Source organism: Ambystoma mexicanum, chromosome 4p, assembly GCF_040938575.1.
Source record: "Ambystoma mexicanum isolate Mex_15411 chromosome 4p, UKY_AmexF1_1, whole genome shotgun sequence".
Taxonomy (NCBI): domain Eukaryota; kingdom Metazoa; phylum Chordata; class Amphibia; order Caudata; family Ambystomatidae; genus Ambystoma; species Ambystoma mexicanum.
In genome coordinates this window covers 1,128,755,854-1,128,780,468 of record NC_090927.1, presented here as the reverse complement: position 1 = coordinate 1,128,780,468, position 24,615 = coordinate 1,128,755,854, and the positions used below count along the sequence as shown (strand labels likewise).

The 24,615-nt window shown below is 51.1% G+C and overlaps 1 protein-coding gene across 1 annotated transcript in view; it reads right to left on the bottom strand.

Annotated features, from left to right (window-relative positions):
* The window catches only part of SHPRH (SNF2 histone linker PHD RING helicase), a 1,474,452-nt gene that overhangs the window by 867,071 nt on the left and 582,766 nt on the right, over positions 1-24,615 (bottom strand). Inside the window, exon 14 of the mRNA XM_069606718.1 lies at positions 4,738-4,859. Coding sequence (XP_069462819.1) covers positions 4,738-4,859 — 122 coding nt within the window. The remainder of the gene's footprint in view (positions 1-4,737; positions 4,860-24,615) is intronic.

Genomic DNA, 24,615 nt, shown 5'->3' with positions numbered 1-24,615 from the left:
CTTCTCCACTGCGCCCTTCCGCTGCAGAGCCTGCACTTCCTGAAGCAACATGTGTTGTAGTCTTTCTGGTTTGTACTTGGCAAGAATGCCCAGTGGATAGTCCACAAATTCCGGCGAGTGGCCCTGCTGGCGGAGGGATAGCACCCATTCGTCGGTTGGGATTAGTGTCCATTCGTCAATAAACTTTGACAGGCGTCCTCCGACTGGGGTGCTGAAGTGGGAAGGCCTGAGACTGGGCTGCTCATGTCTGCTTGCCGGACTGGCCCCTTGATTGGGCTGGGCCATGGCGTCGCTGCAAACCCCTGTAAGACTGGAATCTTTTCCTGTAAAGGTCCTGTGATGAATACGGGGCCTTGTAAAAGGACAAAGACTGGTACGTGTTGTGGTTATCCCGTGAAGTCCTGCCATAGCGACTTTTTCCTGAACGAAAGGACTGGTGCATTTGCTGAAGCGTGCCAAAGGCGTGAGTGGTGTCCGTTTTCATGGAATGCAGGGCCTCGTCCTGGACTGGACGTCTGGTTGAAAATCTGTAGCCTTGAGCCAACCCTTCCGGCGCAGGACCACTGTGTTCCCCAGCTGGAGAAAACCAGTGTCTGCAGTGCCTACAGAGACCGTAATGGCATGGTCAGAAGCCAACTCGCCTTCATGGAGATGTCTAAGGCTTCTTGCTTCTTTTCGTCTGGTAGGAACTCCAGCAAGGGATCCATCCAACTTGTACCACAGCTCACGATCGTAACGTGCGAGTATGGCCCTTTCATTTGCCGCCCAGATAGTCATGGCTGTGGTGGTTATAATTTTCTTACCAAAGGTGTCAAGGCGTTTTCCTTCCTTGTCTGGGGAGACAGAGCACCATGAGGATAGATTAGTTGACCTTTTTCTGGCTGCATCCGAGACAACAGATTCTGGTGTGGGTTGAGTACGGAGGCAGCGCTCTCTGGGGCTATGTATTTTTTGTCGAACCAGTCTTTTTAAGCTGGAGCAGTTGCAGGATGTGCAAAGGTGATTAGGCCATCGTCCCAGACGTCTTCCAACAACGGGATAGACATGAAGGATTTACTGCGCTGTTCTCTGCTCTGGTTCAGTACACTTTCTCTTTGCTGTTCCTCCGGCGCAAGGCCGGATATCGTGGGCAGCCTTGTCATGAGAGCGTTGGAAGGCTCCTACCTCAGGGGGCGAGTCCCTGAGTGGAACGTCTTCTGGCTGCCCATCAGCTGCGATGAAATCATAAAATTCATCCATCCGGGTTGTGCGTGTGTATGTGTGTATGTGTGGAGGCCCTGTATCAGAGTTTGTGTCCGTCCCAGTATCCGACAGCCTCTGTGGCGCTGACTTGTGCTTACTCCCTTGGTGTTTATGCCTCTTGCGGGGCTGTTATCCATCTCCGCGGAAGGGCCAGGGTTATCAGTGCAAGGTTGTCTGACTGGTGCTGTAAACAGGACTGGTGCACGCAGACGTTGTTGCAGGGTTGCCACCAGAGTGGTGAGAGCTGATAAAATGTCCAAGGACATGTCTCTTGTGTAGGAGGAATGATGGCTTGATCTGAATGCAGAGGGAGTAAAGGCGTTAGCCTAATCTGGTTTGTCGCACTCCACCTTCTGGGAGGCAATGTCCTGAGCTCTGGTGAGGATGGCAGTAATATGGCCTCTTCCTCCTCCACCTCCGATTGGGAGAGAGCTGGCTCTGACACAACAATGACAGCGGCAGCAAAGCCACCCCAAGGTTAGGGAAAGATGTTCTTGGACAGGTAGTCAATGCAGACACTGTACTGGTGTCTGAAACAGCAGTGACGATGGCCGTGGTTACAATGGCGTGGTGGCAATTTGTATCCATCAACGGTGTCATCGACAAGTGTGTGACAGCCGTGGATGCAGATGTCGTTGAGGAGATCCTTGTGGTCTTTGGAGTAGTCGTTGACTATGTGATAGTCGTAGCCGATGATGGTTTAGCTAACGACGAGGAAGACCTGGTCATTGACGCTTCTGATGAGGTAGTCGTGGTCGTCGCTGGTTTGTTGACAGTTGTGATGAGGTAGTCGTGGCCATAGACGGTTTCGTTGACGGTCGCTGTGAGCCAGTCGTGGATGGTGTCGATGGCCTCGGCCTAGGCGACTTGGAGTGAAGCTTGACATTTTCATCACAGATTTAGACAATGAGGAGCTTGTTTTCGTCCCCAAAGATGAAGAGTGGCCCCCAGATTTGGACGTACACCTGGGGACGTTATGTCCTTGGGACGATGGAAGGAACTTCGGCCCGCATCCCCTGTTGACACCACTTGGGCGTTGACCTTTGTTAAAGACCGGTCCTTGTGTGACAATCTGTGCTCGTCGCTGAGGAATCCTTGCACCTCTTCTTGGAGGCCTGGACTTCGTGTGACCTAGACCTCTTGCTAGAGGTGGTTCGCTGGGCCGACCTGCCCCGGCCTAACGAAGCATGACTCCGTACTGAAGCAGAGTCAGAGGCCCGCCGGCATCCTCAAGCTAATAGACGAGAAGGCAGTGACGATCAATCAGTGTTTTGTTGGAGAACGAATGGCAAATTTTGCAGTCCTGGGTGACATGGTGTGGATGAAAGCAGTAGAGGCAGTCATCGTGGTAATCCTCTATTTAGACATTATTCAGTCCACAGTGGGCGCAGGCCTTGAACAGGCTTTTGCTCATGGATTCCGCCATGAGGTAGGCCTAACTACGCACACAAAGCATTGTCGAAGGATACCAGTGGCGAGACAGTCAACGGTAGCTGAGCTGTCGCCGCTAAAATCAGTCCTCGAGTAGACGTTGAAAAATATATATTTTTCATGAAAAAGATGTTAAATTAAAATGTTTATCAGAGAAAAGTTGAAGAGATGATTTTTGAGTACTCCCTACACTAACCTGTGGTAAATAACCTGAAGATGGCTGACAGGGGAGGAGCTAAGAGAGATGTTCCCATTGGCTGTGGGCCCTATGACACAAATATGACCGTAATAGAGCATCAAAGTGACTGAAAGTTTTCGGTTAAAGTTTAAACTGCTCTATGTTACCGAGGATTCCCAGCCTGATAACAGGGAATATTCACAGCATGTGAATCTATGAAAGATCAAGTGCTGGAAAATACAAATTCTATTGAATGCTGAACTGAATGGAAATGGCTATTCTAGTGAAAGCACCTCATATAGAATAGTGAACTGAATGGAAACTGTTAGTTGGTTAAGAACAAATAATAATGAATAGTAAACGAACATTTGAAAGTCAAATCGACATTATGAATAGAACTAAAGCAAGTGCAAACTGAACAAATACACAAGTGTTCGAACTACAAATGTGAGGAAGACTTATGAACTTGTGGCAAAGCAAAGACTGGTGCACAAAAGGGTTGGACTAGCCAAAAGGGAAGCTAAGTGGGGAAATCCCAAAGCCAAAGACATAGGAGTCTGTGAGGGCCAAAACAAACCTAAAGGGAAGAATAATGGTTGCGCGACATGTAATGGGTGGACAGTGTGGTCCAACAACTGCACCCAGACCAAGGAGCTCTCTACTATGAATATCACAGTCATCCTGAAGAAAGCCAAGCAAAAGCATAGGGTTTCTGGGTGCATGGCCTATGATGGGTGGACTGTGTGGTCTGATAACTGCGCCTAGACCAGGGAGCCCTAAATGTTGACAAGCAAAGGATATTGTAAGTAAGCCACTGTGAACTAATTGATAAAACAAGGCAGATCAAGTGAACCTGTTGTTTTCTTCCAATGAGTGACTTTAGAATAAGAACTACATTGAAATCTTGGGGAAGGGAACCCTGAGAATCAAAAGAACTGAAAGGCCTTGTCTTGGGGAAGGGAACCTTAAGATTTTCATTTAGTGTGAACTGTACTATATGGAACTTGGGGAAGGCAACTTCAAGACCTGGTTGAACATCGGTGAAACAAACAGCTACTGGAACTGTATTGAGCTTGAAATAGAAAGCCTAAGAACAACTTAAGTTGAGAGCAGCTGAAACTATTTTTTAACACTATTTTTGGTTAAGAAGAATCCCACACGTTGTTTATGTCTAGATGTGAGGGCAAGCATAGGTTGAAACACAGACAGAACTTTGATTTTGATTTATAGACACAGACGTTCCTTAGTTTTCTTTAGGCAGGAGAAAACCATACCTTAGTTATAGACCAAGTCACCATCCTGACATTTTAATAAAGTTCTTTGAAACTTGAGTTCTGTTGTCTGTCGTCTCTCTTGATACAATGCCTGTCTCAGACAACCCACTATTCCTCCACTCGCTCTACACCCACCCATTGTGCCCCCACTCTCTAACCTCGGCCTCCTTACTCCCCACTCTCTCTACCTCTGACCCTCCACTAACCCTACCCCAACTGTCTCTACCCTTGCCCACCCTACCGCTACCACCCACCCACACCACTGTCTACAATCCACCCACCTGCACTCTCTACCCCTTCCTATCCTTCCTCTCACACTCTTGCTTTATTTCGTACCATCTCACTTTCAACCTTTCTCACTCATATTTACATTTGCTCATGGCACCCTCTCTCAATCATTTCCTTCCTTGCTCTATTCTCCTTCCTTCTTCTCTTGCACACCTGCACCCCTTATTGCATCGTCCTTTGAAACTTCGCACTCTCCTCTCTGAACACTTGTGTATAGGCGCGTTATAAAAGCCATATCATAACCATGGTGCCTATAAATGCAAAATACAAAGAACAGCAGTAAACACCAAAATTATTGGCTTGTTTATCAAGTAGCTGCCTTACCTTTAATAATATGGATTCCAGCCAGACCATTGAGGGCACATACAAGCTGTCGATGAGCCTCTTCACACTCTGTTCGACATTTCTTCTGAAGTGATGTCAGCAGTTCCTCCATGGTCATAGTGCTAATAAACAAAAACAAAACATACCCACTCAAATTGTATAGAAGAAAAATATGTGGCCCTGAAAACAGCTCATACAGTTTAAGAGTTGAGATGTTACTATGTTCTTCAGACAGGTTTAGGTACCTTGCTCCCATAATTCCATGGATTGTGTAAACTAAATTTACGAGCAGCCAGCCTTGAAAGTAGACTTAGGAAAAAAGCATTCAGTTCTCAATCATAAGAAATCAATTAGCTTCAAAGAATTTCCTGCCTTTAGTTGCAACTACAGATGTCAGAGAGGGGTAGACATTTCATTTGCATATGTCAATGTGAATTAAATGCAACTTTATTTTCCAGAGCATAGCAATTAGCAAAAGTTAATGTTGCATTGCCCCTATAAGGAACTGTAACAATTTAAAAAGAAATCCAAATACACTTATTTCAGAGGGAGGACAGATTGTGTGATTATCCATTCTATCATTTAAAACTGTAAAAAAGAATTTAAACATCTGAAAATTAAAACAAAACGTTTTTTAAAAGAATTTTGAAATATTGTTTTATTCGTGGATATCAAGACTAGGAAAAAAGTATTTTGTTTGCTCAGAAGGCCCCGTAACTTTGACAGTAGCAGGGAGTGCCCCCACCCACCTCCAACAAAATAGGACTTATAAACGTCATAAGCATAAAAGCAAAACCACATCACTTTATGTTTGTGTCCGAAGGATAAAACCTAAACATTAGAAAGGCTAAATTTAGAGTGTCACCTGTCAAGCTCTCCCACATTCACACGCATCTGACTGAACAAACAATTTTAGGACTTCCAAGAGTTCAGTTTGTAAACATTAATTTCAGAGAGGACAGCCAAATAGGCACCTCAAAAGGGATAGCAGATGTATTCACGGAGGCTCTTAGAGAACTCTTCAATTAAACATTGTAAAATAAAATGCCTAAAGTGCAAGAGACCTGAGAGTATAAGGACAACAAGACTGTACATTATATATTTTAAATTTTAGACCAATGGTACGCCATCATATATGATAAAGTTGGCACAAATCCATTTGCATACTTATATATATGTACCCTCTATTAGAGATAGATTGCCTCAACTATAAATGTGCGATCCCCCACAAGATGTAGCCTCTTGTTTATGGGGGGTTACATTAATTTAGTAGATTATTGGACTGTTCAAATTAGGGCAGCCAATCAGGTTGCCAACAACGTGGCCTGGAACTAATGGCTCAAGCCTTCACCTACATCTCCAATAGAAAATACAACTGCTGTGGCAATGAGTTGGATGGAACTTGAGGACAATAAGTCAGTTGCCTTTTTTCTTTTCCTAATGATAAGGGATATGTTGTGGTAGCTTATGTCTTGGACAGACTTTCTTTGTAAGACATCCTGACGAGCACTCGTTCCTTTTTATGTATTTATTTTAGAGATAAGGTAGGCAAACATTCTTTTAATTAAACATCCTGGTTCAAACATGTCCTCTAGAACGTCTCCTACGTCTGACTTACAACATAAGCTAGATGCAAACAAACATTTACAAATAATACACAAATCCTTTATAAATGATCTAGAATGAAACTTGCTGAAAGCCAGTTAAGAAAATGGCAATAGGCAGATGAAAAATAATTCCACTCAATAAGACTGAATTCTTCAGCAAAAGAGCTACCAAAATGGTGCAAAGATACACACTGAATATCAGAGGCTTAAGGGTCTAAATCTGTGAAGTCTCAGAGAAAAGGGAGAGGTGATATGTCATTTAAGTATCTCAAGACTATGTTTTGTTACATTGTGCTGACTTTATTGTAGCACACTTCATGCTGCTGGTTACAGATTCTGAGAACATAGAGGTAAATTTCATACACTGGGCCTCATTACGACCCGGGCGGTAAGTGAAGGAACAAGTTACTTACCTGTAACTGTTGTTCTCCAGCATGGGTCTGGCATGGATTCACATGCTCATGAATATTCCCCGTCGTCAGGCTGGGAATCCTCGGTAAAGAAAAAATCAGTATCAGTTTCGTTTCTGATCTGTCTTTCGTAGTAATAACCAATCACTGATCTCTGCGTCATACTGACCACAGCCAATGACTGCCCTCTACCTAAGCCCCGCCTCTGGCAGCCATCTTCAGATTTGGAAGCACGTGAAGTGGCAGCATGACCAAGTGAAGAGCCGCAGAGGGGTAGGCGGGAGGGTTCGCATGTGAATCCATGCCAGACCCATGCTGGAGAACAACAGTTACAGGTAAGTAACTTGTTCCTTCTCCAGCATGGGGTCTGGCATGGATTCACATGCTCATGAATAAAGAATACATAGCAGTACACACATGCACAACCACGGGAGGTGGCAAAGGCTCAACATTAAGCATTACATCAAACTCAACATTAAGCATCTTACCTCCTCACCAGGCTCACCTCAGGCGAACAGGTTGTGCAGCACTGCTTGGCCGACCCTGGACTCCTCCCTGGAATCCCGGTCGACGCAGTAGAATTTCGTGAAGGTGTGCATCGTCCTCCACGTAGCAGCCCTGCATATGTCCAGCAGGGGCACACCAGATAGGAACGCCGTGGTAGCTGCGATCGCTCTGGTGGAATGGGCTCTCGGACAGCCAGGCAGCGGTCGGTTTTTCCAACCGGTGACAGTACATGATACAGCCGGAGAGCCATCTGGAAATGGAAGCCTTCGAGAGAGCCTTCCCCTGATTGACAGGTCCAAAGTTCACAAAGAGTTGTAACGTCTTCCGAAAACACTTTGTGCGGTCTACGTAGAACTTCAGCGCTCTAGCCACATCCAGCGAGTGCAAAGTCCTCTCAGCCGGCGACGAAGGCGACGGGAAGAACACAGGCAACACCAAGGGTTCATTGAGATGGAAGTCCGACGGTACCTTGGGCATGAAGGAGGGGTGCGTCCTGAGCACTACCCTCGTGTCATGAAAAGTCAAGTACGGGGCCTTGCAGGAAAGGGCCTGGATCTCCCCCACTCGTCGTGTGGAGGTGATGGCCACAAGAAACGCTGTTTTCCACGACAGAAATTTCAACGGAGCCGAGTGCAGAGGCTCGAACGGAGGTCCCATGAGCTTGGTCAGCACCACGTTGAGCTCCCACGCCGGGGCCGGAGCCTTCACCGGCGGGAACGATCTGAACAGTCCCTTCATGAACTCTTTCACCAGACGATGAGACCACAAGGACGTCCGCCCCGTGGTTCTGGTATATCGGGAGATCGCAGCAAGATGAATCTTGATGGACGCGTGTGCCAGTCCAGCTTTGGCCAGCGTCAGCAGGTACGGCAGTACTTGGGGAGCCGTAATCCGTAGAGGGTTAATCTTCTGTGCGTGGCACCAGACAGAGAACCTCTTCCATTTGTGTCCGTAGCATTTAAGAGTCGAGGACGCCCTGGCCTTTGCAAGAACCTCTCTGCAGTCGGCCGGTATGTCGTATCCTCCAAACTCTAGCGCTGCAGGAGCCAGGCCTGCAAGTTCAGCGATTTCGGGTCGTGGCGGAGGATGGCGCCTTCTTCCCTGGAGAGTAGATCCGCGTCCACCGGCAGCTTGATTGGCGGGGACGCTGACAAGTCCAGAAGGTCCGGGAACCATATGTGCCTCGGCCACGCAGGTGCGACGAGGATCATCCTGCACCTTGACCTCTTGAGCTGGTTGACGAGCCGGATTAGCAGTGGCAAAGGAGGGAACGCGTAGAGGAACAGGCCCTCCCAGGGGGACGAGAAAGCATCGCCCATGCTCCTCGCCTGGGGAAACCTGTTGGCGAACCTCAGGCACTTGGAGTTCGTCGCCGTCACAAACAGGTCGATCTGGGGTGTGCCCCACCGTCGGAAGAGGCGATCCACTAGATCCTGCCGTAGCTCCCACTCGTGGCACGAGCGCAGCTCCCTGCTGAGTGAGTCGGCGATGGTGTTTTTTATCCCTGCCAGATGAAACGGCACCAGAAATATCCTTTGGGCGACGGCCCAATGCCACAGGTCCTGCGCCTCCTTGGACAGTGCTGGGGACCTGGTTCCGCCCTGTTTCCTGATGTAAAACATGGTGGTGGTGTTGTCGGTGAAGATCCTCACCACCTTGCCCTTGAGGGACGGAAGGAAGGACCTGAGGGCCCAAAACACTGCACGGAGCTCCAGGACGTTGATATGTAGGGATTTCTCCGTCGGGAGCCAAAGGCCTCTTGCGTGCAGATTTTCGGTGTGCGCTCCCCACCCTTCCAGGGAGGCATCTGTGGTCACTGTCTCCTGGTGGGCTGGGGTCTGGAAGTCCATGCCCGCCGTCAGATGCGCGCGGGTGCCCCACCACCGGATCGCTCGTCGGAAACTCTCGTCGAGTGTGATCCTTTCCTCGAAGCTGCCCGTCGTTTGGATCCAGCGCGCGTCCAGGAACTCCTGCAACGGGCGCATCCGGAGCCTGCACATGGGAATGAGGTAGATACAGGAAGACATCATTCCGAGGAGGGACTTGATGGACCTCACCTTGGCCGCGTCGGCCACCAACATCCGCTGCACCTTGCCCAGGATGGTCCTGGTCCTCTCCTCCGACGGGGAGGCCAGAAGGGACACTGTGTTGAGCCTCGCTCCCAGAAACAGAGCGTCTTGCGCGGGTACCAGGTGGGATTTGGCGTAGTTCATGGAGAATCCCAGGTCCGTGAGAAGTTGGACGGTCCTTGCCGTGTGAACCACAGCGAGCTCCCTCGTCTTGGCTCGGATGAGCCAGTTGTCCAGGTAGGGGTTGACGTGGATCCCCTCGCGGCGCAGCTGCGCCGCCACCGGTGCGAGGCACTTGGTGAACACCCTGGGTGCCGACCGTAGTCCGAAGGGGAGGGCTTTGAACTGGTAATGACGCCCTTGGACCACAAACCTGAGGAATTTTCGGTGCCCCTTTAGGATGGGAATATGGAAGTAGGCATCCTCCAAATCCAACGACGACAGGAAGTCTCCTTCCTCCAGCTGACCCAGGACGTGCTGGAGGGTGACCATCCGGAACTTTTGCGCCTTGATGAACTTGTTCAGACGTCGCAGGTCCAGGATGGGGCGCCATCCCCCCGTCTTCTTCTTCACGAGGAAGTATCTCAAGTAAACTCCGGAGCACCGAAGCCTCTTTGGGACGAGTTCGATGGCGCCCTTCCTGAGCATCGCCTTTACCTCCAGGAGAAGTTGAGGGACGTGAAGTTCTTTCCTGGCCACGGGGGGGGACGCGCGGACACCTTCTTTGAAACTCGAGCGCGTGGCCCCGGGCCAAGGCGTCCAGCACCCAACGGTCGGTGGAGATGGACTCCCACACGCTGACGAAGCTCGCCAGCCGGCCTCCCACCGGGGTGCTTCGGTGGGGGCCCGACCCCACGGCCGGTTCAATCCTGCTTCGACGAGGCTTTGCCGCCTTGACCTCCTTGGCGACGACGGCGGGGTCCGCCAGACTTGCCTCGTCCTCTGTAGGCCTCCTGAGACGACGAGCGGGCCGCTTGGCGGTAGGTGGAGAAACCGCCGCCGGAATCTTTGGAGGCGCCCTTGCCTCCGCTGCTCCGAAAGGGCGTCCGTCGTTGTTGCAGAACTCCAAGGGCCCGGGCCGTCTCGGTGTCCGCTTTAATGGCCTGAAGGGAATCGTCCACTGTTTTCCCAAACAGGTTGTTCCCATCGAAGGGCATGTCCAGGACTCTGGTCTGAACGTCTTGACGGAAGTCCGTAGCCTTGAGCCATCCACGCCGCCTAAGGCAAACGCCGTTGCCCAACTGGCGGAACCCAGTGTCGGCGATGTCCGTCGCAACGGTAATGGCGTGGTCCGAAGCCACCTCACCTTCCTGCAGGATCTCCAGGGCCTCTGCCCTCTTGTCGTCCGGCAAGAAGTCCAGCAGGGGAGCCAGTTTGTACCAGAGCTCCCTGTCGTAGCGGGCCACAATAGCCAAGGCGTTGGCCGCTTTAATCGTCGTCGCTGCAGACGAGATGACTCTGCCTCCCATAGTGTCCAATTTCTTTCCCTCGCCGTCCGGTGGGGAAGTCGATGTGGAGGCCGCACCCCCCCCCGCTTTTTTCCTGGCCGCCGCGGAGACGACGGAGTCCGGGGTAGGCTGCGCCTGGAGGCACAGGGGGGCCGTGTCCGGGACCCGGTACTTCTTCTCGTACCGGTCTCTTCTAGCTGGCGTCGTGGAAGGGTTCTTGAGGAGGGTGAGGCCCTCATCCCAAATGTCGTCCAATAGAGGCACTGCGAGGACCGTCTTCCTCTTGGCCTAGCGCCGCTGATAAAGGAAACCTTCCTTCTTCTTCTCCTCAGGGCAGAGTTGGAAAAGCTCGGATGCCCTGGTGATCATGGAGTGGAACGATCCAATCTTGTCGGGCGGAGAAGCCCTGGTGGGAGGCGACGACGGTACATCCTCGTCGTATACCTCGTCGTCCGTACCCGTCGCTGCCGTGTCAGTCCCGTATCATCCCCTCGGGTGGACGGGGAGGAGGGCTGGAAGGGGTGCGACGGCTGAAAAGGAGGCGGAGGGTGGATCCTTCTTCTCTTGGTAGGGGGAACACCAGAAGGTCCCGGTTCTGGGTCCCCCGACGGGAGAGGTTCCGTCGGCAACGGTAGTCTCGTCCTTATCTCTGAGCATAAGGACTGTATAGCCAACAAAATGGCCGCCGAGTTGTCTCGCGGCGCTGGCAGATGGGAATCCGACGGGCGATCAGGGGCCGTCACCTGCGTCGGGATCCATCCCGACGGGCCGGTCTTCTTCCACGCCGAGGCCGTGGCTTAAGACCTCGACTAGCTCCTCCTCCGAGGTTGAGGCCGAATCTACGACGACGCCCTGCCCCCCCTTTTTCTTCCCCACGGGGGATTTCACGGGGGTCCTATCGATGGGCACAAAAGAGGACTCCCTCCGAGGTGGCAGGGAGACTCTGAGCCCTGAGGTCGCCACCACTGGTGTAGCCTCCACAGGCTGAGCCAGGGCCGCCGCGACAGTTTCGATAGAGGGCTTGGCCGGATGGATTAAGGCCTTCACCACCTTAGGTGCGCTCACTGCCTTATCCTTGAGGGGGGGGGGGGGCACTGCCTCGCTCCCCCTCCGCCTTCGAGCTCGACCGGGGCCTCCCCAGGAGCTTCGCCGGGTGCTCGGCCTTCCTCTTACCCGACCCAGAGCGTTGGGTCGTGGTTGATGGTGCCGGGGAGGGTGCGCCCTGCCTGGCGCCCGTAGAGCCCGACCGTTCGGCGCTCCCGGTGCCAGCGGACTCGCGGTGCTTGGCCTTATGTTGGACCCCCGTCGCCGGGGCGTCCTCAAAGGTCTTAGAAGACCGCTCGGATTTCTTCCTCTTCTTCTCGCCGGACGGGCTCTTCCCTTCCAGCCAGTTGGCGAGACGTTGATGACGGTCCTTCATGGTCCGCTCCGACATGTTGCCGCAAAACGCACAGTCCTCCTCCACGTGCGTCTTGTCCTCATGTAGGCAGTAAAGACAAAAAGAGTGTTCGTCCTCCTTGAAGACGTTCTGCAGCTGGCATCCAGGGTAGACCCTGAACAGCTTTCCGGGCGTCGAGCTTCCCTTCTCCTGGGCCATGACCGGGCCTGAGAAACTTCTGGAGTCCTCCAAAAGCGTAGCTCGACGAAATCTTCACCCTTGAGGGGCGCAGACGAATCCGACACGGGTCCCCGTTGATCGGATGGAGAATCGGTGGAGCTTGAGGCTCTTTTGACCGAAAAAACGAAGTTTTTGAGAAAAAACGTGAAAAAAATAGCACTAACGCTCGAGAGCAATAGCACGAGGATCCCAACACATGAACGTGCGGTAAAAATCTGAAGATGGGGCCAGAGGCGGGGCTTAGGTAGAGGGCAGTCATTGGCTGTGGTCAGTATGACGCAGAGATCAGTGATTGGTTATTACTACGAAAGACAGATCAGAAACAAAACTGATACTGATTTTTTCTTTACCGAGGATTCCCAGCCTGACGACGGGGAATATTCATGAGCATGTGAATCCATGCCAGACCCCATGCTGGAGAATAACGATGCCGGTAAAGGATTACCGGCATCGCTTACCGCTCCGGCCGATTACGACACGATAACCTGCTATTAGCAGCACCGTAATTAACAGTGCCGTTAAAAGCGCCAGGAGCGCGGGCACGCGACCATCCATGCCGCCAATACCGACATGGCGCAAACAGGGGATCATCGCAAGTCAGGCGGACATGCAAATAACGCCCTACTGAAGCCCGAAAAGTACCTTACCCGCACAGAGCTAATTCCGGCATTGCAGACCACCCGTAAACAGCCATGTGCAGTGTTCCCAACTGCCACAGGTGCACACAATCAGCACATGTGGAGGCAATACAGACTGGGACAGCACAAAAGGAGCACACCCCACCCCTTCCCACACCCAGTCACACTCCACAATGATTCCAATAGTACTAGCAATGCTGGTGCTGAAGGACATGATTGCAGTGGAACTGCTGCAACAACAACAACAACAACAACAACAACAACTGGCAGCACAGAGGAGACGCAGGAGGAGAAGGAGGGCGAGGCAGGGCCAGCATGCCCCACCAGTGCAGCCAGTGGCACCACGCAGGCAGCCCCCAATCCCTCGCATCAGAGCCAGTCCATTAAACCTAACCCCTGAGCAGATCCACACCCTGTACCGTCTGGACCAGGACACCATCACCACCATTGTGGATATGATACATGACGACATTGTCAGCCTGATTGAATCATGCACCGCCATCCCACCCCTACTGAAGGTAGTGGGCCTCATTACGACCCTGGCACTAAGTGTTTAACGGCGCCGTAAAAGGCTGTGGCGCCGTTAAACACTAAGCGCCTGATTACGAGGTCCCTTTGCGGGACCCGACCTTAACGGCTGGTTTTACCAGCTGTTAAAGTAGGGACCCGCAAAGGGACCTTGGTGCTAAGTACGGTACCGCAATTTGCGGTACCGTACTTAGCGCCTTCCCCATTCCCATTGAGCCCTATGGGGCAAAAATGGGAATGGGGAAGGGCCTTGGAGGAAGGGGGAATTACTGCCCCGCCAACCTTGTAATGGGGTGGTAATTCCCCCTTACTCCATGGCGGAGTCGGTAAGTTAGCGGCATGGACCATGGTGCTATTAGCACCATGGTCCTCTGCCTGGGTCGTAATTAGGCCCAGTGTCTGTGCTCCACTTCCTGGCCACAGGCACCTACCAGCACACAGTAGGGCACATGCATGGCATATCACAACCATTATTCTCACGTATGCTGAACCAAGTGCTTGATGCCCTCCTGAAGCACACAGGCGACCACATTTCCTTACCACGGTCTGCCCAGGAGATCTCAAATACCAAAGTTGGTTTCCATTCACTGGCGGGCATCCCTGGTTGCATTGGCGCCATCGACAGCACTCATGTGGGATTGGTGGTCCCACATGCCATGGAGGTAGCGTACCGCAACCGTAACATATACCACTCAATCAACGTGCAAATGGTATGCGACTCAAACACGATCATCACACATTGCTGTGCCGATACCCCGGATCAACCCATGATTCAATGTTCCTGCGGAACTCCACGATACCACGCTACATGGAGCGACATACAGGGCAGAGATCCTGGCTTCTCGGTGAGTCACATGTTAGGCTCATGGAAATGTGATGTGGGTAGGTGATTGGCGTAGAGATGCATACTTCACCTGGCTGAGATGGGGGTGGGGGGGAGATGCATACTTCACCTGGCTGAGATGGGGGGTGGGGAGAGATGCATACTTCACCTGGCTGAGATGGGGGGGGGAGAGATGCATACTTCACCTGGCTGAGTAATGGGGGGGTGCATACTTCACCTGGCTGAGTAATGGGGGTGGGGGGGGATGCATACTTCACCTGGCTGAGTAATGGGGGTGGGGGAGATGCATACTTCACCTGGCTGCGAGTGCCTGAGAGAATGGACCATGCTCATACCCCAAAGCAGCCTAGACTGGACATGACACCTGACCACATTATGCAAGATGAAAGCTGCCCTACCATGTTAATGATGCAGTGTCAACCATTCCATAGCCATCTACATGTGCACTGTAACTAACCAGACCATATCCCCCTCAACACAATGCAGCTACAAGCAATTACTATGGCCAATACACAGCACCAAATACCATCAACTGAAAGGACAGTCCCCCATTACTGCGTACAAAGGAGTCACATGAGGGCCAAATACATTAATACACCACTACACTGACAGAGGTCCAACAAAAGTGCATGTCACCATTTGTTGTGCATAGTGAGATCATCCTGAGGCTGACATCAACGGTGCCAGGATGAAACCATACAAATTACTGGACATCAGCCAGATCATGGAAACAACCGGCGTGGACTAACACAGTGCATGAGCACTCACAAGGAACTAGACCCCCCCTACGCCCACTAGTCGATGGCACGCACACCAGTCCATAAGAGGAATACACACATAGCAGTCACATCGTGTGTCTCCATTCATGCATGGGAATGTGGTTGCAATCAGGAAATCAATACATGCTATGGTGTCATTGATCGAGGTCCCATATGATGTGATGACTTACAGATATACATTGTTGCCCATATGCAGGTGATGCAGGCTAACCCTTGAAGAGGTGGCTTCTTACCCCAGTCCGGAAACCATAGAACAGGCACGAGGAGAACTACAATCGTGCACATACACGTACCCGTGCAGTGATTGAGCAGACATGTGGCCTCTTGAAGGCACGGTTTCGCTGCCTCAGCAGGTCTGGTGGGGCACTCCTGTACCGCCATGAGAAGGTGGCCAAGATCGTCATGGCCTGTGTCATGCTACACAATATGTGCATCAGACGGAATGTGCCCCTGCCCCCTGACGCTGAACTGCAACCACCTGACGATGAGGATGAGGAGGGTGGGGATGGGGCAGCACCTCAAGGAGGCAGCGATGCACAGGAGGGACGTGCCATGCGTCAAACTCTGCTCAAGCAATGTTTCTAGCACACATGGACGGGGAGTGTGAAATGGAGGTGGCACTCGGGGCACTGGGTGTGTTAGGGACATGGACACTGTAGACTGTTCACCAATAAAGCACACGTACGCAATAAGCAATGTCCACACATGTGAATCATGAGTTACCAAAATGTGTATTAAAGAATTATAACAAAGTAAACAAGCCCTCCACCCCACACACCCTCTCCCCCCCTCAACTCCCCCACACACACCCTCTCCCCCCTGTCCCCTCAACTCCCCCACACACACCCTCTCCCCCCTCAACTCCCTCACACACACCCTCTCCCCCCTCCCCCCTTGACTTCCCCACAAATGGTGTGCAGTAGCGTGCACCAGAAGTCCACATGGCACCTGTATGCATGGCTGTGCCTCCTGCCCTCCCCCTCTTCCAGCACCAGGTGCCCCCTCTGTCCGATCTGCGCAGGTTCCTGCCAGACCTACACTCGGGGCTGGTCCTGGTTGAACTAGCAGTCAAAGATGTTCCCGGTTGTTCTGGCAACTGTGGTGGACGCATGGCCTGCATTGCTGCCACCATTTCAGAGAGGACGTGCCGCACTGCTGCCAATTCGGCACAAATGTCCTTCGAGGATGCCTCAAATAGCCGATTTCAAGGATGCAGCACATTCCCGAATGCCATCCCTTCCCCTCCCACACTACGTTATATGCTACGTCAACAGGCCTGTGAGCTCCTCCTGGTGCCTCTGAATATCCCGGATCCCCTCGTGGGTGGTTGGGGCTGCGGTGGATGTTGGAGGGGTTTCCGACATGCTATGTTCTTCGGGCACAGTTGGCGTGGTGCTGGGAGTTGCAGGCCATGAATGAACCGGAGACAGCCTGTGCATGCTGCTGTCATGCATGCTGCATGGGGACAGTTGTGGGGAATGCAGGGGGCCTGTGGCGGGAGTTGCAACATGCAGCTGATCATCTTCCTCATCATCAGAAACTGCTGCTGTGGCAGCTGTCTCACCCACTGTGCTGCTGGCAGCCGATGCAGTCCCTTGGGTGCTGGTGGCTGTTGTGGGTGCTGTAGTGGGGGCCGTAGAGCACATTGGTGCTGTGGCCCGTGGCGTTTTCTTGGCCTTCCGCTGTGGTGCCGGTTGGCCTATACCCCTTGAAGTGGAGGGGTGGTGTTCTCCCTCCTCGGTCCTGGCCTTCTTACGTGGTGTGGCATCTTCCTCCCTGGTGTCCTTGTCACCACTGTCTGAATGCGTGCTTGTCGCCGACCAATAGAGGGAGAGGGTTAGTGATGGGTCTAGAGGCATCGGGCATGCATTGGGGTGGCTGCATTCATATGGAATGGCAGATGATTGACATTGGGGGAGTGACATACGGGTTGCTTGGCTTTTGGGTGGGTGATCCATGGAGGCGTCTGGCCCGACACATATGGGGTGCATTGTGCATGTGGACAAGGTGATGCTCTGCACTGCCTGTAGGCAGTCTTGTACTCATGTGTCTGGTGGACCCTGCTCTACATCATTGCACTGTCAGTTCAGGTGGACATCATCGTGGTGGTATTAGCATTGTATCATTTGGGACACCTACCTGCATCAGCTGATGACGGGGCTCCTCGCTCCATGTCCCTGACTCCGTGAATTGCCTCTGCCCCTATGGTGGAGGCGCATATCTCCTCCTACGGTTGTAATTTGATGGGGGACTCCACACCTCCGCCTGTCGCCATCCCGAGGTTGCGGTTGGCGGGGAGGATGCTCCGCACACGTAAACGCTGATCCCAGCGCTTACGGCAGTCTTTGGGAGTGCGGGGTTTTGGACCAACGGCACAGACTTTCTGGGCGACCTCCACCCATATTTGTTTTTTGCACTGCACTGCAGCACGGGTCATGTCTGTGGAAAACACAAAATCTGCATGTTCCTGTAGCGTCTCTGCCAGCATGGTTAACTCCTTCGGGAGAAGCGCTCCTTGCGCAGGCGATCAGTGGATTTCTTGACAGCTTTCGGCATGGTGAGATACAGCAGGTGCTGTTGGAGGTGTGGCAGAGTTCTGGGGATCAGATGGCTCCTGGTTGTGGTGGATGGCATGGATTGTGTTTTTAAAGATGGCCGCCGCTATTCGAGGTGACCGCTATTAGCGGTCGCCGCTAATGCCGATGGCTTGGATGCCGGAGGAGATATTTGGACTACAGACGATGCCGGAAAGGGGGATTTTTCGCCCTTTTACGGTATGGCGCAAAGCTCGTGCCCGCATACTCGTAATAGGGCGCTTTTAGCGGTCTATTGCCAGCACGGACACAGTACTTGCGCCATGCCGGTAATGACCGGTACTTACCGCCCGGGTCGTAATGAGGCCCGCTGTTATTTCTGAAAATAGATGTAACGAAACTACAACAGTAATGTGAAAACTAAGAATAGAGATATTTTGTTCTAATCACTGGAAGGTATGCCGAACTAAAAATATTAGTTTTATTTAGGAATACGTTGTATTCTTTAATCCTGGTCTTCTGCTGTGATAGGTTACCCCAAGCTAATTATTTACGATTTACTCACACTAAATTATTTGGGGAACTAGGATTTTTGAACCTGAATTTATGAGTAGTGGCATATTTTGTTAACCTTGGCCTTAAAATACTGGGCCTAGTTCCAGAAGAGCTCTACACACAAGAAAGGTTTGAAACTATACTTCTATTTTACCGGCAGTCAATGGCGGCTCCTGTAGCAGATGAACAAACCAGACATGAAAATAGAAGGCTCAAATGGTTTTTAATTCAACACTAAAAATGGTTACAAAATGCATGTCTGGGGACTGTGGGTTGATCGACAACAAAACAGGGATTCCCTATATAACACAGGCCTTAATCTACAGAGTCAGGATGGGAACAACAATATATTGGGGGGTCATTACAAGTTTGCCGGTCCGGGCGCTACGCTACCGGTAAGCTTGTCGATACCGTAGTTCCCGGTCTGCAAACTACAAGTTGTGCTCGCTGGTGCCTTTCTGCCCGCCAGGTCTGACCTGGCGGGAAGAGCGGCACCCGCGAGCACAGCATGTCAGATGCACCGACACCGTACTGAATACTCCCCATTGCCGTTGAGCCCCATGAGGCTCAATGGGAATGGGGAGCATTTTTTTCCGGCGCCCGCGAACAGGCAAATACTGGGTCCGGCGGGGCCAGAATGCCCCAGTAATTGCCCATTCGCGGGTGCCAGAAAAAAATCACGTTTGGCGACAGCCTGCCGGTTTTACCGGCAAGGCTACCGCCAAACTTGTAATGAGGCCCATTGTCTAGGTAATACCTATGATGTGGACACTGGCCTCTCTCGGTTTTCTAATCTAATTCACAGTGCCGCGGATATAGAAACCTGCATTATTGTGGGCTCTACTCAACAAATTGGAAGTGCTTAATTGATTACAAAAAAGGATGCCATTCTCAGGATGGGATAAACAATACAGTGACATATGTATTCCTAGTTGGACGTGTAAGGGTGAGAAGCACGAGTCTGACACAGTTGTGGCATATTTGTTGGCAAAGACGTTTGATTATGTATGCAGAAGAAATAGTTGTGTCTGTAAACTGCATGGTTCTTTGGAAACCGCGAAACATCTATTTACAGATTGTAAGATTTTGGGTGCTTTTTACATGCATCTAATAAGTGATTATGACACTATAAAATTGGATGACTTTTGGAACTATTGTTTAAATTCTCCCCCAGTCTCGGTACATATTATACTCTACAGGGTCTGGATGCAAATAGGAAACCTAATAGATATTGGGAGTAAAATTATACAGATGCTGAACAGCAATAGTGACTTGACTGCTGTATTAATTATACACACCATCCTATTTGCACATTCTGTAGCATATAACTGCACGTATACTAGTTGAACATTGATTCCTATTTATTAAGAAATTGCTTGTTTGCACATATTTAACAACTGTGCAATGACATCCTTAATCACACTTCATTTATCCATTTGCAATTGGTATTAGAGCATCACCGGTGTAGTACAGATTGTATACTTTCATTAATGATGATGTCTACTTATTTACCTTCCCACTGTTTATTTCCATATGTGCATTATCTGTGCATTGATGTGTACATTGCACTTTACCTCTTTGCCTATTTGCACATGGTACCTGAGTATTACTGGCACAGTGTGAAAAGTATGAATTAAGCACTTTTATCAATATTATTGAAGTTTATTTATTTATTCCATGATGAATACAAACAATGAGAAATAGTGTTTTATTCTTAGCATTTTCATTGGTTATGATGATTGTAGGATCTTTAATGTGGTTGGAAACCTGTATAAGTGTATATGTTTGCATATATATGTAACATTATTGATTATATAGCGGGTATATATATATATATATATATATATATATATATATATATATATATATATATATATATATATATATATATAGCGGGTTTCGGACAGGCGGTTCTAAGGAACTTATTTTCTTGGAGAGGGTCACCTCTCCACCCTGGGGCTACACTCAGTTGTAATCGCCCATTCAGTATGGAGGAAAGGGGACCGGAAGTAAGAGTAATTATAAGTTACTCACTGTAGTGACTAACGTACTCTTAGTCCATAGTCCCCTTTCCTCCATACGTCCCACCATCCTCCCCCCTAATAAAACTGATGTCATTAGGCAATGGTAATATTTTCAAAGGGTCTATGCGGACTGAGGAGTGGCACCGGTGGGCGGAGTCGGGGAGCTCATGCTCCCAGGGCCGTGCCCCATGTGCCTATACATTTAAAGGGGATGAAGGTTTTTCTGGTAAAAAAGATTCTGTCTCCCATCCCTAGCGAGGGATGCCCATACAGTATGGAGGAAAGGGACTATGGACTAAGAGTATGTTAGTCACTACCGTAATTTATTGGACATCCTAACCGAATCCTTAATTAGTACTAATTAAGGTTTCGGTTAGGATGTCCAATAAATTACTGTAGTGACTAACATACTCTTAGTCCATAGTCCCCTTTCCTCCATACTGTATGGGCGTCCCTCGCTTCTGACTTAGAGCTGGCGTCCAAACAGTAGTGTTTGCAGAAAGCCGAAGGGGTGGCCCAGGTGGCCGGCCTGCTGATGACATGCCACGAGACCTGTCCCTGGAATGCGACGGCCGTGGCCTTGGCTCTGATAGCATGGGCATGCATGTTAGCTGGAAGTGGTTTGTGCTGCCCCTTATAGGCCTCCTTGATGGGCGAAACCATCCACCTTGTTATGGAGGCCTTGGATGACTGATACTCGGGCCTTGACCCCCCCAAATGTGACAGAGCGTCCAATTTGCGAAAGCTCTTGGTCCTGTCCAGATAGAATTTCAGAGCACGTCTGACATCCAGACAGTGCAATACCCTTTGAGCATCATCCTTAGGATCGACAAAAAGGTGGGTAACACTATCTCTTCATTTAGATGGAAGGATGAGACTACTTTAGGTAGGAATGCGGAGTGAGTTCGCATAACCACCTTGTCCTTGTGAAAAGTAGTATTGGGTGCAGAAGCTACCAGTGCTTGGATCTCGGCGACTCTGGGAGCAGAGGCGAGACCCACAGTGACCAGTCTGATGTCCACTGGTTCGAAAAGTTTGTGCACTAGGGCGCCCAACACTACACTGAGGTCCCACACAGCGTGCGGTTTCTTGATGGGCAGGGTACAGCCTGGTGAGACCCGTCAGATGTCGTTTAAGCATCGGGTGAGGGAAGGAAAAAAGCTCCTCCTCCGAGTTCCTGTAGGCACCGATGGCTGGCAGGTAGGTGCGGCATGTGTCGAATTGCACCACGGAGTGGGCGAGGTGCGCCGAGAAGGAGAGCACGTGATCCAACGGGCAAGTATGCGGGTCGATCTTCTTAGAGTCGGCCCAGTGACAGAACCTAGTCCATTTACTCTTGTATTGGCTTTTAGTGGCCTTGCTCCTAGCGCCCCAAATTATTTCTAGATTAGCCTGAGACAGGCCCAGATGCTTCAGAGTGACCTCCTCAGGAACCACGCTGCAAGGGCTACTTTCTGTGGTGCTGGGTGGATGACCCTGCCCCACTGCTGCGAGAGAAGGTGAGCTGGGCCCAGCGGCAAGTGAATGGGAGGCCTGTCCGAGAGACTGATCAGATCTGAAAACCAAGGTGACGCCGGTCATCATGGCGCTATCAGAATGATGCGGAGGTGCCATGACTCTTATCTTGTGGACCACGGGAGTGGGGGGGGGGCATATGCAGTCTTCTGGAAGGCGTCATCCAGGGTGCAGAGGCCCTGTCCCTGCCAGGACGCAAACTACGGGCACTTCTTCTTGACGCTGGTGGCAACAGGTTCCACCTGAGAATGCCCCCAGCTGTTTAAGATCTCCATCAGGACCTGATAATTCAATTGCAACTCGTAATTGTCCGCTCCCAGTCTGCTGAGCCTGTCCGCTTCCAGATTGGACTCTCCTGGGTGGTGGATGGCGGTCAGGCGAATGTCGTTCTCCAGGGACCATTCCCACATGTTGACAGCTAGGGTGCACAACGGGGGGGAACTGGTGCCACTCTGCTTGTTGACATAGTACATGCTGTTGGAGTTGTCCACCTGGATGAGGACAGCCTTGCCCCCAAGGAGCAGAAGGAAAGCTTTGAGAACTAGCCAGATCATTTTCAGCTTGAGCCAGTTGATGTGACACTCCTGCTCCTGTAGGAACCAGACTCCATGGATACTGATTGTCCAGCGTGGACCCCCAGCCTTCCAGGGAGGAATCCGTGGTGATGGTGACTTAATGGGGAGGTTGCCGGAAGGGCCTGCTAGTCTGTAGGTTGCAGTTCCTGGATGACCATGTGCGGTCCAGGTGGAGAGAAGGAGGATGTTGACAGGGTCTACTTGGGAGCCCAGCTCCTGATTCCATGAGGCTGCGAAGTGCAGCTGTAATCTCCTCATCTTGAGTCTTGTGTAGGGGATGGCTAGTAGGACCGCCGCCATGATCCCCGGTAAATGCTGGTACCACCAGGCTGAGGTGACCGCTCGGCTGAGGAAGTGACCCAGGGCCCTCTTGATGGCCGTAATCTTGTCCTCCAAGGGAAAAGCCCTCTCAGAGCTTGTGTCCCAGATCAGGCCCAAAAAGGTCAGGCTCTGCGTCGGCTGCAGCTGAGACTTCTTGAGGTTCATAGAAAATCCCAGCTCATGGAGTGTGGTCATGAGAGCGGAAGAGGTTTGGAGCACCGCCTCCGGAGATCTCGCCCTGACGAGCCAGTTGTCCAGGTATGGGTAGATGTGGTGGCCTTGAGCCCTAAGGAGTGCTTCCACTGGATTCATTAATCTGGTAAACACCCTGGGGGCTGAGTTGAGGCTGAAGGGTAGAACACTGGACTGAAAATGGCAGCCCATGATCCTGAACCGCAGAAGGGCTCGATGAGGCTCACAAATCAGGACGTGTAGTTAAGGGTCCTTCAGATCCATGGAGCACATCCAGTCTCTCCTGCAGTGTCTCCGCTATGAGTGCTGGCGTAACCATCTTGAATTTTTGAAGAGGGAAGGAGAGATTGAGGGTGGAGAGCTCCAACACAACTCTCAGGCCAGCCTGGTTCTTCTTTTGTATGGCGTAAATCCTGGAATAGAAACCCAAGACTCACTGCGAAGTTGGAACTTCTTCCAATGCCTGGCTCTCGACGAGCGACCGAATTTACGCCAACAGAGTTGCTGTCCCAATCTGTGGGAGTGGAGGGGAGGAGGGAGGAGAGGAAGGAATCGGTAGGCGGTACCCAGTGGATACTACGGAGTGGATCCAGGGGTCTGTAAATTTCTGGCACCAGAACTGTGCGTGAAGGGCAAGCCTGCCCGCCACCGGAGACACATGGACCCAAAAGGGGCTCGTCATGCCTTCTTTCCCTCTGAGGCTGTTGCGGAGGAGGAGGACTGAAAGAAGTCCTTGCTCAACCCCCTTTGTCGTTTGCGCCAGTGCCGACATGGAGAACGGTCGGGCTGTCTAGAACTCCGTTCTTGGAATCCCCGGAACCCGACGAACACCCACCCTTTATCGTAGCGTTGGTGCGACTGGGTGTATGTCTTGGGCGTGGCCTTCGTTAAGATAAAGACTTTGCAGTTTGGGAGCTACTGTTCTTTTTATCTAGTTCCTCATCAGTGGTGGAGTGAAAGAGGTCACTACCCTTGAATGGAAGGTCCAATATGCGTTCCTGGATGTCTGGTTTGAACTTGGTAGCTCAAAACCAGGCAGTCCTTCTCATGTCCCACTTTGTAACTCGTTCTCTCACCTGCTCCACTCCGGGGGGTTGGTATTGGACGAGCAGCCATTTTGTCTGGCGCGGCAGCCATCTTGTCAAGCTGCATGGCTCACTGGGCCTGTCCTCCTCCAGGACTCTTGGTGGTGGAGCATGAGACTTATCCTGCACCTCAGGACGGGGCCTGGTGGGCGTGTTGCCCTCGGCAGTATCGCTGGTAGTGCTACATGCAGGCACCCCTTCGGACATCTGGCTGGTATTCGGGTTCAGTTCTTGATAAAAAACACAGTGAAAAGTTCTTAATGTTGTATACTCCTCCAAACGGGTACAAAACACAACACGATTAGTGGGGAAGCGCCTTCCACTCTCTTCCCTTTCAGAGTTCGTAGTAATTTCCAAAACATTAGCATCAGAAAGGGGTAGGGAAGGCTCCTTCCCCTGTTCTTTCTCCAATTCAAAGAGGTACTCTCAAGTTTGTTTCTCTATCCTGCAAGACTTGGCTGTAGCCTCTTATTTCACAAATACAGTTCACAAGTACAAAGGGGGAGTCTCTTCTCCCACTCTCTTTCTCCAGTACACAAGCGTGTTTTCAAGCCTGCTTCGCTATCCTGCCAGACTTGACTGTATTCCTTTTTATTCCAGAAAATGATCCTTCTTTTGACAGTGGTTCC